At 44.9% G+C, this 18,846-nt stretch overlaps 2 protein-coding genes across 2 annotated transcripts; both read left to right on the top strand.

The window, feature by feature from the left end:
- The first annotated feature begins 3,817 nt into the window (after positions 1 to 3,817).
- Positions 3,818 to 12,259, top strand: gnb3b (guanine nucleotide binding protein (G protein), beta polypeptide 3b). The gene is made up of 9 exons (XM_070984447.1): positions 3,818 to 3,980; positions 6,899 to 7,015; positions 7,519 to 7,664; positions 8,088 to 8,151; positions 8,768 to 8,924; positions 9,035 to 9,101; positions 9,730 to 9,931; positions 10,219 to 10,435; positions 11,141 to 12,259. The coding sequence occupies exons 2-9, from the start codon at positions 6,947 to 6,949 to the stop codon at positions 11,245 to 11,247; spliced, it is 1,029 nt and encodes a 342-aa protein (XP_070840548.1). The 5' UTR covers positions 3,818 to 3,980; positions 6,899 to 6,946; the 3' UTR covers positions 11,248 to 12,259.
- Positions 12,260 to 13,609: 1,350 nt separating this feature from the next.
- On the top strand, positions 13,610 to 18,040 carry tpi1a (triosephosphate isomerase 1a). The gene is made up of 8 exons (XM_070984445.1): positions 13,610 to 13,739; positions 13,782 to 13,928; positions 15,033 to 15,156; positions 15,344 to 15,443; positions 15,828 to 15,945; positions 16,563 to 16,648; positions 16,949 to 17,036; positions 17,382 to 18,040. The coding sequence occupies exons 2-8, from the start codon at positions 13,817 to 13,819 to the stop codon at positions 17,498 to 17,500; spliced, it is 747 nt and encodes a 248-aa protein (XP_070840546.1). The 5' UTR covers positions 13,610 to 13,739; positions 13,782 to 13,816; the 3' UTR covers positions 17,501 to 18,040.
- Positions 18,041 to 18,846: the final 806 nt, after the last annotated feature.

Below are 18,846 nucleotides of genomic sequence, written 5' to 3'. Positions count from 1 at the left end.
AGTCTGCAGATAAAGTAAGAGTGTGTGATATGTAAAGAGTTGAATCTCAAGTGCTCAGTCGCTGCCAGCTGCTCTCTTGAAGACTCCAACATCTTTGATATTTGTGGCTGACACTGGAAACCACAAAGACGTCTCCTGTGAGTCTTCTGGGGAGGCATACAGGTGAATAAAGAGATTTATCTTTGCCTTCCAAACAGTTTCAGTTCCCTCCATCTATGAGTTTCTCCGTCCAGGATCTCACCCAAACGTAAAGAACACACTCTGTGTTCTTGCAGGATTTGCAAAGTATGTGTAGAATTGGGGCGCCCTGTAGCTCCCAATGTGTTGAGGCTGTGAGTCCTCTGCAGTGGCCACAGGTTCGACTCCCACCTATGACCCATTGCTGCGTGTTGTCCCCTCTCTCTGCCCCCTTTCCTATCGGACCTTCTTAAATGCTAATAACTATGCTAATAAGTATGGAAAAAAATTGCAAGTTATTTCATTCACAAATGTTCTGATGTTGATTTCATAGAAGAGTTTTCTCAAAGTATGGCAACAGAAGCACGACTCTGATGAACTGTGTGCTACTTTGGTGATAGACAATTCAACAACACATGACTGAAAATGGACCCGCAGGCCTTAAACCTGTCTGTTTTCCTCATGGACGACCTAAAAGCCACCCGGGGCTGTTCAAACACTGATGTTTGTATGATGTCACCAGGCCTGAGCCCGAACCTGCTGCATCAATTACCTAAAAAAGACACGGCCCGAGGTGAGGCTTAATCTACAGATCCCCATTAGAGGAGGTCATCAAACATCTCTGATGATCTCAGCGTGCTCCCATGATGCATGAGGACAAACGCTGGATTAGCGGGATCGTGAACAAATGTGGACGGGACTTGTGGCTTAGAGCTGCGGTGCTGTAACTGGGCTACATTACCTGAGCCTGAGCAGAGAGTTAAACTTTTCCCAAGTGTTTTAACGTCTTAATGAGACAAACGGCCAACTGGCACGCTGTCAACTAGACAATTAAGCTCATCTGACGATTTCACCTTTGTCACTGAAAGCTCCCATGTTGGCTGAAGACCACGCTGGAGGTTTAGTGTCCTGACATGCACAAACACAGACCTGCAGATCTCGCTCTTCGTACCGCTTCACCTTGACATTGTCAGTGGTTTGTTCAGCAGATTTCATTCTCCCCAAGCCTTCCAGTCTGGCCTAAAGGTCGATGGTATTATTGTACAAATGCATGAAAAAGTTTGCTCTCATATCTGCCAAATTTTCATGTTTTTGTACAACCATGCCACAACAGCTCCCAGCAAATATCTGATGTATAAATGAAGTCTTTGAATACGTCAAGCTTAAATATCTTTGTTGTCATGTGGAGTTTTTAAAAGCTCATTCAGCCTGACTTTTCATTTCACACCAAACTTTCCTTCTGTGCTGCGCCGCGCTCGATGAAACGCTTACTGAGCATCTTTCATAATCCTTTGCCAAACAACTGAAGCAGCAGCTGCAATGTGAGTTCTGTAGTGACCCGAAGCCCTCTGACTGAACTCCAGCAGGAAATAAACCTCTACCTGTTCCCAGTTTTACATACTGGACCCTCACAGACATCTTCCTAGATCTGCATTATCAACACGATCAGTCACAAACACTACAGAAAGATTTGTTTTCCACTTTCACAGTTTGAAAAATCAGATCTTCACTGGACTCAAAGGATCCTCTGCTGGTGCACAGAAATCTGGACCCTGTACATGCATATTCATCCTCTATGGGCCCCCCCTGCATCCACTACTCATGATATCATTGTGGGCCCTCCTAAAAAGAGGGGCCTGTATGCTCAGTAGCCCCTCACCCTCCTACAAACCTCAAAACAACACAGAGCATGCTGGGAAGTCTGCTCATGTGCTGGTCATGTGTTTTAATTTGAAAACTTCATCTAACGGATTAAATGAGCTACTTTTAACTTTTAAAGTGGTCTGAAAATAAAAAAAAAACTGTATCCTGAGATCCATCCATCCATCCATTCTCTATACCGCGTATCCCTTTCAGGGTTGCGGGGGTGCTGGAGCCTATCCCAGCCGTCAACGGGCGAGAGGCGGGGTACACCCTGGACCGGTCGCCAGTCGATCGCAGGGTATCCTGAGATCTTCAGTATTAAACTGACTCCAGGCCAGAGCTACTGGCAAAACCTCGTCTCGACAGAGACTGCGTCGCTGTCCATCATCTGCTGCTGCTTGTGATGCGTTTACTGTCACTGTGAGAAGATGACATGTCGCAGATCAGACATGACGTCCTCTGACGAGAATATCTTCAGCACATATCGTGTAAGTTAAGAGGAAATACTTCTACACGTTAAATGGCCTTGGTTGAGCAGACTTGGCAAAGTGTGTCTCATTTAAAAACCAACTGCAGTGTCCTTGAGCGAGACACTGCGTCTCTGTAGCTGATCCTGACCTCTGACCTCCCTGTGGAATGAAGGTGTAAGCAAGAAAATAAGTTTCTTTGGAGGTGTAATTAATATTTCATTACGGCAGATTATTACCCGCGTGGACTTCCAGACCACTCACCTTTCCTCAAAGAAAAAAAGAAAAGCCACAAGTCAGATTACAGGATGTGAAGGGGGGGCCGGACCAAATGAGATCATCTCTCACTGGAGACCAATAGCTGCTCTCCTTCCTGTGAAGGCTCGACCCAGAACCTCCCTCTTGTCCTGTCTCTCCTTCGGCATCCAAATATATCTGACCTCCTGCGCCTCTACCTCTCTCTGGCTCGATGAGCGATTGAGCGTTGAGCGTTTCACGTACGCACTCTGGAGAGGAAACGATGGTTTGATCGGGTCTGAGAATGTGTTAGCCCGTTCTGAACGAGGCACGACTGCCTTGAGTGCAGCGGCTGCCACGTTTCTCAAACAGCCTCATTTTGAAGCAAAACTCTACGTTTGACTCTTGATCCACTTTTCGTCTGTGCCTTCGTTGTGTGTCAGGTGTGACGCACGTTTTGCCTGACCTGCTCTAATTCCCTAACGAGATTGCCCGTTCCCGGATATCCCATTAGGCCCTGATTAACCGGGCTCAGCTCATTAGCTCTGACAAACCAATTCACCCTTGTCAACCTCCGCCCCAGACTATCCATCCCCGCTCCTGACAAAAAACATGCACTGCAATGTCAGGAGTCAGGACACAAAGTCACCTCTCTGTTCTCACAGGATGCTGCCGACACACGCTGGAAATCAAACCAGAAAGTTAAATAACGTCTCAATATTGTGAATAAGAGGTGTGAAATGATTTGATGCGCACCTTTAGTTGTTGGAATGAGCGTCATTGTGCATTTTTTCTTTGTTCTGGCTTTCAGTTTGCTTTCGTCCCGCCTGAAACTCGTTGAAACTGGAGGTCAGAGCACAAATTAACAGCATATTCTTTCAGATTCAATCACATTGGATGGCCGATGTGTCAGTTTCCTTCCTTCAGTGCCTAATTTTTGTGCAACAGGTGTGATTTCCTTGCAAACCCCCACCTTCTTTTTTCCTCCTCTCATATTCTCACATTTCATCTCCACCTGTTCCCTTTCTCTTCCTGTCTTCCTCTCTCATTTCTTCACCTGCTCGTCTTTTGACCTCATAACCTGATTTTCTCCCCCCAATCGGTTTACGTACCTCCTCTCGCCTTGCTCCCTCTCCCTGTCTCTCTCTCTCCTTCTCCTTCCCTCTCTATTTCCATCTTTGAGCTTTATCCCTTCATCCCTTATCTCCTTCATCCCCTCCAATCCTCATCTGTTCTTCACTGTGGAGGAAGGGAGAGAGAAAGAGAGAGTTTTTCACAAGTAAGCTGCTAGCAGTCTGCCGGGGTAGAGCGTCGGAGGAGCCAGCTTGCAGGTTGTGCATCCTGGGATTGTGGGATCTGAACGAGCTCAAAGGGGAACGCAGAGCCGGAGGCGTCTGGGACCAGGAGCTGCATCGGAGCAGAAGAAGAGAAGGGACCACGCTGTGTGTGGAAAAGGTGAGTTTCTTCTTTTATGCCTCTGTAGATGCGCTCTCTCCTGGGGCTTCCTCTGCTGGTGGAGCTGCCGTGAAATGCTGTGAAGCTGCATCATCTTACTTGGTGAGATTTTAAAGGAAGGAAGTGGATTTTTGCTTTTGTGAGACTTGAAGTGGATATTTCCCTCCATGTGCAACATAAGAAAAACTTATTTATTCAATGGGGATTTTCGGCACATGGCTACCAGCGAGGCACGAAATGTGGCTGCAGCTGCAGTTTGCATGTATTTCCAGTGATTTTGGAGGAGCAGAGCTTTCCTCCAGCCTTCACTCCGGAGTTGCTTCATAAAATTCAGGGACCATTTTTCATGCAAGAAGACAACTCCGCTCCACTGGATCCCAGTTTTTTTTTTTAAGATATCTTGAAACACTTATTTCTTATGAGTCACAGCATAATTTTTGAGTCCCGTGTGAGATTGCATCCTATGTAATGATTCCTTAAACCCTTCGAAGGTGATCTTTGGATTGCCGGGAAGCTGCCAAAGAGGATTGGTGCCTCAGGTGTGGCAGCAGTAAGCTGCAGCCTGACACAAGCACAGACCTCATCCCGCTCACTTCGTCTGCACATTTCTATGCTGCAGCTTTGCTGCTGCTGGGGCTGCTATTGCAAACAAGGTTTTGTTGCTTTCTGATTTCAAGTGTTTTTGGTATTCTGATTGTTTTTAGCTCTAGAAAATCACCTGAGAGTGATTCATTTCTGTGTGACTTCTGTCAAATAAGAGAGCAGGACGGTAGAGGAGGAGCTGTTGATGTTTGACTGTAACAGACCACCACGTCTCCCACCCTCCCTCTCTGATCCTGAGGTAAAGAGCAGTCAGTAATCGGATGACAGGAGATTTGACCGGTAAAGCTTCCCTTAAGATCTCCTGTCCGGGATTTAAAGCCCTGTAGCAACCCCCCACCAACGGCGCCGCCGCCACTGCTGCCCTTCCCATATTCTCCACCCTTCATCCTGCATCCCGTCAGAGGTTCAAGCCGCTACCTGTGCTGCACCCAGGCCACCTCCTGAACCTTCACCTCACACCTGTTAATGGATCTTTATTGCATAAAAAAACACACATGCAGGGAGATGCAACTTTCCATTCTGTTATTTTTTGATTCATTTTCCATTAAACGATGATGTATTTAGCCTCTGAAATGTCAGAAAATAGTAAAACAAATAGAGAATGCCCTTCACAATTTGTCAAGATGACAATTTGTAGTTGCTTGTTCTGCCCACTGAACATTTTAAAGCTGAAAAACTCAAATGTTTGCATTATAAATTTTACATAAAACAGAGAAAAGCTTATATTTAACAAGCTGCAACCGGTATTCAGCATTTTTACTTGATAAATAGAGGTTGAAGTTCCTTGTCAATTCTCTGTACAACACAGAATTCAGTCATGCATTTTGTCAATGATGCATTGCTTAACGACCTGTCAGAGCGTCTTTTTATTGCCTAAATATCCTGCAGTGTGGAATGACACTTTGAATTTCCCGTTCAGCATTAACAATTATTTCTTCCTCATTTGTGGAGGTGCAGGGTTTGAGTGTTGAAGCAGTTTCCTCTCCAGTGAGCAGAATCATGCGCAGAGGTAGCTGGTGTTAAATTAGTCAGATGTCAGTATCCTATTACAGAGCATTAGGCGCGTACAGTGAGCTGCTGCACACAGGGCTTCTGGGACATGAAAATTATGTTGCAGTGAAGGAACATGTCAGTTAGAGAAGACAGTGGGGACATTTAAGACGTTTATTACATTAAATACCTGAAACAGTCTTCACTCTTCTTGGACTGGGATGTTTGTGAGTGCAAACTTTAGTGCAGTTGTTGACGTTCATGCACTTTTGTGCAGGTTCAAGCTAACAAGGCCACTGAAACTGATTTTCCAAAGCTGACGGTAGTTAATGAGGAAGTGCCTCAAAACCGATCAGCAAAGTTGAACTTCATCTGAATAATTATGGACAAATATGCTTTAGAGGGCTGCTGTTTCTCTCAAAATGAGAAACTGATTTCAAAGCACCACACGTCAAAATGTCTTAGCTGGTCAGAAATTCCTTCAGGGGAAAATTGTGATGCAACAGCTTGAATGAAAGGACTTAAAGTGGGTCAGTTCATCAAAGTGAAGGAGGAGGTTTGTTATTTGGATTTATAGTGAGCGTTAAAGCTCATGCATGAATGTACTGATACACTCCAGGGTGTGATATGTTTATACCTCAAGAAAAGTCTAAATTAGATTTTAGTTCCCTTCTTCACTTCCTTCCTTCCTTCCTTCCTTCCTTCCTTCCTTCCTTCCTTCCTTCCTTCCTTCCTCCCTTCCTTCCTTCCTTCCTTCCTTCCTTGTTCATACCTTGTTCATTTCCTTCAGCTTGTTTCCTTTATAAAATGTGTTCTTTCCTTCTCTTTCCAATCCCATTTCTCCCACATTTCTACTTCAAATCTTATTTCCTGTTCTTCCCACCTTCAATATCTTTCCCTCACTTTGTCCTTCCTGTCATCTCTCCCTTCCTTCACACCTTGCACATCTCAGCTAGAGCAGTGTGAGAGCTAACAGAATTACAATTTTGGTTTAGGCAGGGATTAAACCTGTCAGGTATGTGTCTAATCTTTGCTCTAGACTTGGTGTAACAGCAACCCAAGTGCTCCAGATCAAGGTATCAGGGTCACTGAGTGATGCACAGCCGGGTCAGTGGATCATTGTGTTCCTGTGCTGTAATGTCCTGCAGGGTCACGCTGGCAACCTGACAGCAGGGTCTTACATTACTGACCCATCGATACGACAAAATCAACGCAGTTTAAGTTTAAATCGTCTTTTTTATTCTGCTCCTCAACATCAAGACTGACCTGTTTTGTCTTTTTCCTCTTCGTCCCCGTCCTCTCTTCTTCTCTCCCTCCTGTCTCAGAGTGACAGTTTCCTCTTCCGTCAGTAACATCCCCTCGCAACCGACGCCATGGCAGCTGAGAAAGCTGAAATGGATGCGCTGAAAAAGGAGTGCGATGGCCTCCGTGCACAGATTGAGGTGAGCGCTTCATGAAAAATACGGTACTTTTTAAGATATGTGGGAGCTTCATGAGGCCCCAAACCATCTGTTACACACTGTCTGATGATCCAGTCCTTCTTATAAATGTGTATTTAGCTGAAGAAGTACAAGTTTCTCAAACATCTTTTAGTTTATTTGAAAAATTCACCAAAATGGAGATACATGGTTTTCACTGGATAACAATGAAGAAATATGTCAATAGTTCAGCTTACAGGAAAAATTCAAAATAAGAAAAAATGGAGATACGTGGTTTTCCTTACTACTATTACTATTAGTAGTACTGCTGCTATCACTTCTCCTAGAGGTATCAGTTATCCTCATGCCTTTAAATTTTTACAAAGATCAAACCTGAGCCTCTGTCTCTGTCAGCTCAACCTCGGACTGCAGGCTGGGAGGGACTTCGTGGGCCTGAACCGTCTCGTTTACCTGCCTGACTCTCTTCTTCTTTCTCCCCAACATGTAATTCTCCGTGTGGCCACCAGGCGGCCCGTAAGGGTGTGAATGACAGCAGCATGTCAGGAGCAGCAGGGGGAGTGGCCTCGGTGGGCAGGGTCCAGCTGAAGCTCAGGAAGACGCTCAAGGGTCACCTGGCTAAAATCTATGCCATGCATTGGTCAGCTGACTCCAGGTGAGGACACCTGTGCTGTCCCTGCTGTGACATGTCAAACAGCCTGTGATACAGTCATCTCAATGGTTCAGTGCATCAGCAGTGGGAAGACTCAAGGAGAAGATTTTAGGTTTTCTGACCTAAACATGAGCCGGTTACCTGGATGCACAGTAGCTTCCTCACAGGGAGGATTAAAGGTGTTCAGGAGCAGCTGGATGGCTTCTTTAAATGTGGAAGCTCAACAGGACACTTCAATGTTGATCATCTAGTTTGGCTGCGCTGCATTTATTCACCTGTCAGAGTATTTTTCTTTGCGTTGTTCTCAGGCGTCTGACTCACTGTTTTTAGAGCTCTTTGTCACATCTTGTGGAAAATGCTGGATTTCAGTGTTTTACTTTAGTGTCTGTTTTAAAAAATAATGGAGATCTGTCGTCTCTCTCACAGGCAGATGGTCAGTGCATCACAGGATGGCAAGCTTCTCATCTGGGACACCTTCACAGGGAACAAGGTGAGCTCAGTCATACGGCACATAAAGGAGACGAAGGCGACAAACGTCCTCTACGTTTCACTGTATGTAGAGGTTTTGATTGATGGTGTTTCGCTGTAAATGGTCCTAAACCAGACGTTCTGTTTGCAGTGTGAGGCTCACAGACGTGACGTGTTTAGACCGCTGGCAGGCTCACACTGATTCCATAATTTATCTTGTATTATTATCTGTCAAACACTGGCGAGGCGATGTTTTGTTTTGGCACGATGCAGCTGAGAAACAGAGTAACCTGCAAGAAATTTTGGTTGAACTAGCTGAACTGTGATTGGTTGGACCAGTTTAACCTTCCTGTGGGAGCTTTTAATCCTTGAATAATTAGATTAGGCTGGATTTCAGTGGTGAGTTAAGTATTCAGTGATGGTTTAACTTCTGTTTCCACCTTGTCAGGAATGAAATCGCGGCCGGATTTTAAATTCCAGCTGCAAAAAGTTCAAACTTATAGATGTTGAGTGCTGACAGAAAATATCAGTGACCAGTATGTGCAGCCAGTAAACACTGGTTTCAAACAGCCCATGCAGGTTATGATATCTGATGTCTACAGGAGGTTGTAATCAATCTCTAAATGTCTGCTTCCCAGCTGGTTGCTGTCCCTCTAAAGTCAGCTTGGGTGATGAGCGTCGCTTTCGCCCCCTCTGGTAACCTGGTGGCCAGCGGTGGTCTGGACAACATGTGCACAGTGTACAACATCAAGGCTGCCAGCCCCAAGACCCTCAGGGAGCTGGACGCACACACAGGTGAGGATGACGCCCCCCTAAACGATCATCAACATCACGTTCAAGTTACATGAAAGCAGAAAAAGAAATGAGCTGATTTTGATGAAACTGTTTCTCTCTGCCCCGCCCAGGTTACCTGTCATGCTGCCGTTTCCTTAGCGACACTGAGATCCTGACAGCCTCAGGTGACACCACCTGGTGAGTTTGTCACTGATGGACTTTGCCTTCCGCTCCAGTACATGGTCGTCAAAATGGAGTTCAATGCCACTGGAGACATCTGCAAAATGTCACGTTTAGGGAGAGCAATCACAGCTCCACGGGCTATGGGCTATGTTTCCAACATGTTTGTTAAAATGCGACCAATCCCGTGCTCCACTGTGAGGCTAAATAAACTGAAAACCTAAAATATGGTTTTCAGTTGGGCGAAACTGGACGACAAATGCTGATTTCGAAACAGTAAAACAGAAATCTGTGAAGATTTGGATTTCAAAGGATTTATGAGGCTACTTTATTTTGTTGTTTTGAGTGTTGCCATCAGAGCCCACATACCTCCATCCAGCCATCAGTTTGTCTGCATGTTGTGCTGTGGGACAGCAGTTTCCTTGTCTTAACAGGGGTTAGATGAAAAAAAAAAAAAAAAAAGACGAGGTCACTTTCTATCCACCTGAACTTCAACATGATCAAAAAACAGCCTCACAAGATTTAATTGAAGCTTCTGGCTGGAGCTTTTCTTTATACTCCAGGTTTTGCAGGCATGTTAGCTGAGAAATGGGTTTTTACAGACCGTAAATGAATTAGATAATGACTTCCCGCCTCTCCTCTCCAGCTGTCTGTGGGACCTGGAGACTGGCAAGCAGAAGATCATCTTCACCAACCACATCGGAGACTGCATGTCCCTGGCTCTCTCCCCCGACATGAACACCTTCATCTCTGGGGCCTGTGACTCTCTGGCTAAGCTGTGGGACCTGAGGGAAGGCACCTGCAAGCAGACCTTCTCTGGACACACCAGCGACATCAACGCCATCGCTGTGAGGAGCGTCGCATCGCATCGCACACACCAGAATTAATACGACCTTTACCCCCGTTTGTTAAAGCTAGGAGAGGATTTGAAGAACACATTTGTTAAACTTGTGATTTTTCAGCAGATTGGCACAAATATTCCTCTTTTTTTTGAGTTTCTGTCATTGCTAATGTGCATGTTTTGAAGTTTAGAGGAGAGCAGTCTTTATTTTGCTTTGCTTTGATTGGCTGGCTCATCTCCACACACACATATGAGTACAAACACAAACCGCTTCTTCCTCTCTTTCCACCTCAGTTCTTCCCGAGCGGAAATGCCGTCATCACGGGCTCCGACGACTGCAGCTGCAAGATGTACGACCTGCGCTCCGACCAGGAGGTGATTGGCTACCAGGACACCAGCCTGAACGCCGGCGTCACGTCTCTGGCTCTGTCCAACTCAGGCCGCCTTATCTTTGCCGGCTACGACGACTTCAACTGCCACATCTGGGACTCACTGAAGGGAGAGAAAGTCGGTGAGTGGAGTTATTTATTCAGCATTTGAAGGTTTAAAGCTTAAAAAGAATTAAAATCTGTTAAAAGTCCATTTTCCATAAGTTAGCCTGGAATTTCAGCAATAATGAAAGAAGCTGAGTTTGCACATTTTTTTCAATTATATTCATGTAAAAACTCAAGGATTGAGAACATTTTTGACTTTTGAAAGCTATGTTTTTATTGCACGTTGTCTTAAAAATTAGAAAGACTAATTAAAAAAAGTAACAGATAGGTGGCACTGGTGAGGAAGAAAAGGGCGTATTGTTCCAGCAGAAAACAGCTTTTTATTTTAATGAAGCTTTTCTGAGGCAACGTTTTATGACGCATGTTAAAAATCCTCTCCTCTCCTCTCCTCTCCTCTCCTCTCCTCTCTCCTCTCTCCTCTCTCCTCTCCTCTCCTCTCCTCTCCTCTCCTCTCCTCTCCTCTCCTCCTCTCCTCTCCTCTCCTCTCCTCTCCTCTCTCCTTTCTCCTCTCCTCTCCTCTCCTCTCTCCTCTCCTCTCCTCTCCTCTCCTCTCCTTTCCTCTCCTCTCCTCTCCTCTCCTCTCCTCTCCTCTCCTCTCCTCTCCTCTCCTCTCCTCTCCTCTCTCCTCTCTCCTCTCTCCTCTCTCCTCTCCTCTCCTCTCCTCTCCTCTCCTCTCCTCTCCTCTCCTCTCCTCTCCTCTCCTCTCCCCTGTCCTCCTCCAGGTGTGCTGTCCGGCCATGACAACAGGGTGAGCTGCACTGGCGTCCCAGAAGACGGCATGGGTGTCTGCACAGGTTCCTGGGACAGCTTCCTCAAACTGTGGAACTGAGGCGTCCTGGCAGAGGAAACCCCCTGGAGAGGGAGAGGAGGAGGAGGAGGAAGAGAGGAAGAGGAGGAAAGTGGGGGGAAAAGGGTGAAGATGGGGAGGAGAGCAGTGAGGTTGGAGGATATCTGAAGCAGGTGTTTGAGCGCAGGCCTTCCTCTCTTTCTCTCTCCCTCTCTGCCTCTTCCTCGTTCATGTATGCAAAATATGAGAGGTTGCGAATGAGTCAAGTTGTATAAATGGCATCAGGTAAAGAGTCCACGATGCATCCCGCCGTACGTACACGAGCTTTACTGAGACGATTAAAAGACTGGGAAAAATAAAAAACTAAAACATAGCACGTTATTCCAAACGACTATCGAGCAGGACATGAGCTCTTAATGAGAATGTCAATTAAACACATTTAGACTTTTACAATAAAAAAAGAAAGAGCACGTGAATATTGAAAATACAGTGAGACTGTAGGCTTACAGATTTATTTTTATTGTAACTGAGATCTTTGACCTGTAAAAGAGCTCTGCACTTATCTAGAGAAAGATTGATATGTAAATTTATTTGTATTTTATAGTTTAAAACATTAGGATGGACAGTTGATGTACAGTGTCTTTTTCTTTCTTTCTTTCTTTTTTTTTTCTTTCTTGGGCTGCACATTTCCAGAGTACATGTGAATGGGAGTATATGTGATGAGCTGCCATCTTGGATCCCCTGCTAACAACCAGCAGACTTTGATCCAAGATGGCGGCCGCTGTTTCCCCGTCGCACCATGAAAATCCGACAATGCATCCAGACGAAGTGAAGGTTGAGAGGCGGAGCGAGGCTGGCGAGGCTGGCGAGGTTGTGAGGGTGGCTGCCGGGTGGCGGTCTGACCTGTGAAACACTCTGTAAAGACCTGTAAACTTTATTTTCCTCCCCTGGGCTCAGCTACATTTTGTAGTACTTTTACACTTGTGCAGTTCCTCTGTAAAAAGACGAAATGTTTGTTGAAAATCTTTCTAATAAACATAGAATTCTGCATTAACACCATGTCGGAGTCGGTGTTTGTGTGTGTTAATGGATCGGGATGATCATTAAACAACTGAACTTACACAAAACATGGACGCAGGAGGAGCTTCCTGGGAGTCCAAGTCTGGCAAGACGTGGATATTTTACAGGTTGATTTCAGTATTTTTACATCAGTACACATTTTGCATTGGTGAACACACTTAAAGGGCTATAAAATAGAGCAATAAACTGAATGAATGAACTATAGAAAAATCATCCAAATCAATTCTTCTACAGGAGAAAACATGGCCCTGTGTGCTGTTGTCAGAAAATAAAGAACTATACGGAGGGAAGGACATTTCTGATTATTGTGCTTGAATCCGCTGCTTGCATGGTGCTTATATGAAGCGTCAGTATTGCTGCCATGGTGTCCTGCTGAGCGGTCCATCTTAGCAGATAAAAATGTTGACCTGAACTCTGTTTGAGGTGTCCTGATATAACATTTTAAAGGACACCTGGCAGCCAATCAGAAGCAAGTACTTCCCATGTCAGGTATGGAGACGTTTAAAGAGGATTTAAGGCTGATTTTTTAATTTTAACATGAATTCTATTTCTAAACAGCGAGCAGATAAAAGCAGCTTTGATGTAAAAGCGCACTCGACAGTAAATTAGTGAATGTCAATGTGCAGCTTCATGTTTTATTGATCCCACGCTGGGGAAATGAATTTGTTACAGACAGAAAGAATAAAGGAGACATAGAAAAAGAACAAAAAAAACAGAATTTAAAAAAGGATACAGAATAAAATCAACAATAAAATCAACTTCATTTATGTGCAGAAGGCAAAGAATAACGTCCATCTGACCATGTTTGTTTATCAGTTAGATTATTTCACATTATCTGAAATATTTAATCTTGGGTTTAACTCGTGTCCATAAAATGAGATGTCTAATAATAATAATAATAATAATAAAAATGTCCTCAATTTCACTGCAATGGGGACAATTCCAACCTACTCAGATTATTAAAACTGCACCTTTAAAAATTAAGACTGTGTGGTGAGTTATTTTTTGTTTCGTTTTTAATGGCCAAAGCAGTAAGAAATGTATAATGGTAATAGTTTTTACAGGATGGGACCATTAAAGAATTACAGTATGTTCATGAAACATCGTGTTTTATGAACTCTTCGTGTTTTCTGTACAAAATCTTGCAGAGTAACTTCATCATATAAACGCACTGGAGTAAGAAGTAATGTTTCCCTCACAGATATGGTGACGTGTTTAAAGTATAAAGCAGAAAAATAAAATACTAAAGTAAAAGAACAGGTTGTCTGTCCACGCTTGAACAGCAGGCGGCGGTAATGCGCCATAGAGCTGTTTGACCAGCGGCATAAACCCGCAGAAGAAGAAGGAGGAGGTCCTGACGGTGTTGGGTTCTGATATTTCCGACAGCACCTGACGTGCACACCAGCCGGAGCCGTCCTGCAGGTGAACTGACCCTCCGGACACCCACCACCAGCCTCCGGACACCCACCACCAGCCTCCGGACACCCACCACCAGCTCTCCTCACCGCGCATCCGCCACCATCAGCCGGCCATGGCGCTCCGGAGGTTCTTCGTGGGAGGAAACTGGAAGATGAACGGGAACAAGGAGAGTCTGGAGGAGCTGATCACCACCCTGAACACCGCCAGCCTGCACGACCAGACCGGTGAGTGACCCACGAGCGCGTCCTGCAGGTCCGCTGTGGGTCTGCGCTGATCAATCGATCGATAGATAGATCGTAATCGATAAAGAACCAGTCAGAGAGGAGATGCTGCTGCTCAGGTGACACCGTGACATTGGGAGTCACGTGATCAGGATGCGTCGCTTAAAGGCCTCTGACGTTTCTGTCCTCAGCGGAGGATAGTAACCAAGTACATTTACTCAAGTACTCCACTTAAGTACTTTATTTGAGTATTGCATTTTCCACTTTATACCAAAAAGTCCTGCATTCATAATCTTCAAAGTTTTAGCATCACAGTATACTTCATGTACTAAAAGTAAAAGTACTCAGAAACATATTGTTGGATTATAATTAATGATGCATTCACTTCATATACTGCTGTGTATAATAATACATCATAGTTTCAGCGTTGGTTTTTAGTTCCATTCCTCTTTAATTTGTAGTTTGGGATTTCACATAACACTGTGCTGCGGCCACGTCCCATTTCAGAGCTGTTAGATCCACCAAAGCTTGATTTCTGTCTGAACTTCTCAAATGTTTTTTCTCAGATTTAACTTTGAATCTAATTTGAAGCTAACTGCGTATAAAAAGTTAAAACTAGCTCCGCCTCCAGCAGCTGCAGCTGTAAACTGTCTTCATATATTTCTCTGTAAAAGTATTTCACGCAGCAAAACGTCCTCCATCAGTGTTACTGTTCTTCTTACTTTTACCCAAACCTAAAGATGATCAATTACTAATCAATCAAAGCAGAGAAAAGCAGACTTTAACCATCAATCAGCTGTTTGATATCTTTATTTTTATTTTTGAATCTTCATTAAACTTGATTAAAATGAGCACAGGAGCCTAAACATGTCGCTCCAGCGCCTCCTCCGCCACACTGCAGCTACTAGTGAAGGAACTGAAAAGAAATTAAACCAATTAAATGTAATTAATTAACCATTTGAGTCCAGGACCCAAATGCACATTAAATTGACGGACAGCAGGTCTTTTGATGGAGACAGTGGGCGGGACCATCAGCGTGACACTGGGAGGGTCGATGAAGAAAAGTCACAACGAACCAAAACAACAAACCTTGTGCTTAATCTTCAGAGGTGGTGTGTGCCGCGCCCTCCATCTACCTGGACTTTGCTCGGTCCAGTCTGGATCCCAGGATCGGTGTCGCCGCCCAGAACTGCTACAAGGTGGCCAAGGGGGCGTTTACAGGGGAGATCAGGTGACCAGGAAGTCCTTCACAGGACGCCTCGTCTCGTTTTCATACTGCTGCTGCCTGTAACACCCAAAGTTCCCCTATGGGGGGTTAATAAAGTGCTATCTTATCTTATCTTATCTTATCTTATCTTATCTTATCTTATCTTATCTTATCTTATCTTATCTTATCTTAACACATCCTCTCCCTCCAGTCCGGCCATGATAAAGGACTGCGGGGCAGACTGGGTGATCCTGGGACACTCTGAGCGCCGCCATGTCTTTGGGGAAGGTGACGAGCTGATTGGCCAGAAGGTGAGACACTTCTGACGTGTGTGTGTGTGTGTGTGTGTGTGTGTGTGTGTGTGTGTGTGTGTGTGTGTGTGTGTGTGTGTGTGTGTTGGATGAGAGTGTTTAAAGACAAATATCTCTAAAATCTCTCATCTTAATTGGAGATGATTGGTGCTGACAGCTGCACCTGCGAGTGTTCAAACATGAGTTTTTATCTGAGGTTCAGCCTCTGCAGCTTTTCGCCCTCACAGTCGAGTCAACGCTCGAGTTAGTCGAGTCCCAGTCGAGTCTCAGGTACAAATGTTCAAATCTCAAGTCTGCAGTAAGTCGGCGTGCTGCTTTGTTCACGCCCGTCTGTTGTAGGTCAGGTGCGCAGATGCAGGTAAAGGCTCTGTGGTTGGTCCTCAGGTGGCTCACGCTCTGGAGAGCGATCTGGGTGTGATCGCCTGCATCGGGGAGAAGCTGGAGGAGCGCGAGGGAGGCACCACAGAAGAAGTCGTCTACGCCCAAACGCAGGTCATTGCAGGTGAACAAAGGAAAAAACCAAAACATTTCTGACCTTTCATGTGTCGATTACCTGGTTTCCACAGGTGTTTCTGTACACTGACGAAGGTTTCTCACCAAAGAACAAAAGTGTTTTTATCTCTTCTTCAGTCTAAATTTCTTTGGCTTTTTTCCTAAATGTAATCTGTGAAAAACGTAAAAACTCAGCGACACGCTCAATGATAAGAAGACATTATTTTACTGATGATCTCTCCCTGCTTCCGTCCTCATTCTGCATCATTCTGCCTTATTCTGCCTCATCCTGCCTCTAAGTAGGCTACACGCTCATTTAAAATGCAAAGAGGTCAGTGGTCTCTGCTGCTGGAGAAATGTCTGGAGACACGTCGTCTTGTTCCTCTGCAGGAAAACATGCAGCTGATGGGTCTTTGCAGCGCTGCTCAGCCTTCAGGATGTTTTACTCATCAGAACTTCTCCGTCATGTTCAGCTGCTTCGTTATGATGTTTGTCCTCTGAGCTGCTCAGTGATTTCAGGTGTTTTACGTCAGTGTGGACGATGCCAAACACGAGGAAACGTCTTTATAATGGCTGGCTTGTAAAGAGTTCAGCTCGGTTGTCTGATGGCGGGTCGATGTCTTCCAGAGAACGTGAAGGACTGGGCCAAAGTGGTGCTGGCATATGAGCCTGTGTGGGCCATCGGCACGGGCAAGACAGCCACACCTGAACAGGTAAGGCCGACTCCTCCACGTGTTCACTGCAGTGTGTTCAGACACCAGCGTTTATGTGTTGGGTGTTTCTGCCTTCACAATCCGGTTTCTCCGGCGTAAACTCAGCTGGCTGCCAGCTGCCACCACAACCAACGCCACGCTCACACCTGCAGGTTCAGCTGCTGTCAGCGGGTTATTTTTACCTAAAGCAAAGGATTACCCTCCTTATGTGTGTGTGTGTGTGTGTGTGTGTGTGTGTGTGTGTGTGTGTGTGTGTGTGTGTGTGTGTGTGTGTGTGTGTGTGTGTGTGTGTGTGTCCAGGCTCAGGAGGTCCATGAGAAGCTGAGGGCGTGGCTCAGAGCCAACGTGTCAGACGACGTGGCCGACTCCGTGCGCATCATCTACGGAGGTCAGTGATTGGCTGTCGCTCCTTGACTCATCTTTTAGCATCTTTTTAGGACAATATTGTAATTATGCTCTTTCAACTATATATATATTTTTCTAAAGGCAGGAAGTCACAGCGTTTTTATTTTTTTAATTGTTTTTAGTTGTAAAAAGCAGTCTGTATGTAGCCTGACAAGCAGAACGCAGGGCACAGAGATCCAAGCCGGTCTGGCAGCACACATGGGTGTCTGAACACGTCTGTGACATCACAGCACACTCAGTAGACGCTCTTCTTGTTCGACCTGATTGGCCGACCTGAAGCCCGCCGCCCTTCGCCTCTTAATCGCCTTTTTTCCTCTCCGTCTTCCAGGTTCAGTAACGGGAGCGAACTGCAGGGAGCTGGCGTCTCAGGCTGACGTGGACGGCTTCCTGGTGGGCGGAGCTTCCCTGAAACCAGAATTTGTCGACATCATCAACGCACGTGCATAACAGAAATAGGAAAAAACAGGCTCCACGTGGACCAATGAAAGCACCCTCCCTTTAGATGGTCGCCGTGTGTGCAGACCGGCCGACTGATCCGCAGACAGACAGTTTTATTCTGCAAAATATATGTTGAGTCAATTCAGGACGGTAGAGATCACTAAGTATCAGTTCTTTGTTTTGCTCTCATCTCAACTCTTTGGATGAAATATGTGTTTGCTGCTACGCTTTAAGACGCATCAAGAAGTCAGGAAACATCTGGAAAATGGAAACGTTAGAGGAAATGAGTTATCATGATATTTTAAATGATGTGATACTGCTCTTGTTTCCAGCCGGGTTGTTTTGTGTGTTCACTGTTGTAATGTTGTGTTAATGATGCGTTCACTCTCACTGCACTGCACAAGCATGAAGAGTCACTTATTGTGAAGTTGTCACCAACAGGCACTAAAGCTTCATGTGCTAAACCTGCACTTTGCCGACTGGGCGGCACATTAACGAGCAGGATGTGAGCGTTGTGAGAGCGGAATGAATAAAGAAATAAAACGTGGACGGAGGCTTCGTGTTGTGTTTACTGGCTGTTTGGATCCCAGACCTTTTTTGGCTTCCGTCACCTTAATCAGATCAGACCACATGAGCCCGACACTGGCACGACCCAGCTGACCTGGAGTCAGCTTTTATCCTGCGTGACCGGCGAAGCTGACAAAACCAGCGCGGCCGATCTTTGACAGCTTCTGCGTCTTCCTCGGCTGTGCTCGGCAAGATGCTGACTTTACAGAGTATTTTTATGCTGAGGTATTACTACTTTTACTCAAGTAAAAGATCTGAGTACTTCTTCCATCACTGCTAATAAAGTAGCAGAAAGAGGAAGACTGAAGAACTCCTAGTATACTTCAGTGTACTGGAGATGTGATTTAAGTACAGAAAAGTCAGTACAAGTACACGCATAACGTAATATGTTTGACATATACTTTTAAAAAGTGTACTTCTGAATAGATCATTAAGTTCCACTTCGACGTATTAGAAATGACGAATTCTGCAATACTTCAAGTGGTATTTCAATGTACTTTGAAAAAGTGTACTTTATTGGAAGTGTATCATAAATTTACTTTTAAAAAGTGGACAAAGTTTCAAGTACTTCTAATAGTAATAAAGTGTACTTATGAAACTATTAGCATGCTTAATTAAAGTGTACTTTAATTTCACTTCATTTGAAGTATATTTAAGTATATTTCTGACACATTGGTGATATCATACAATTGTACTGTGAGTGTGTTTTGAATGCTCATGAATCCTGATTTTCTCTGGTTTACTTAAGTACACTTAAAGTTTGACCTACTATTTACAATTCAAGTATA

The sequence above is a fragment of the Chaetodon trifascialis genome, chromosome 17 (assembly GCF_039877785.1).
Source record: "Chaetodon trifascialis isolate fChaTrf1 chromosome 17, fChaTrf1.hap1, whole genome shotgun sequence".
Classification (NCBI taxonomy): Eukaryota; Metazoa; Chordata; class Actinopteri; order Chaetodontiformes; family Chaetodontidae; genus Chaetodon; species Chaetodon trifascialis.
The sequence above is the reverse complement of the archived record's forward strand: the minus strand, read 5'-3'. Positions and strand labels throughout refer to the sequence as shown.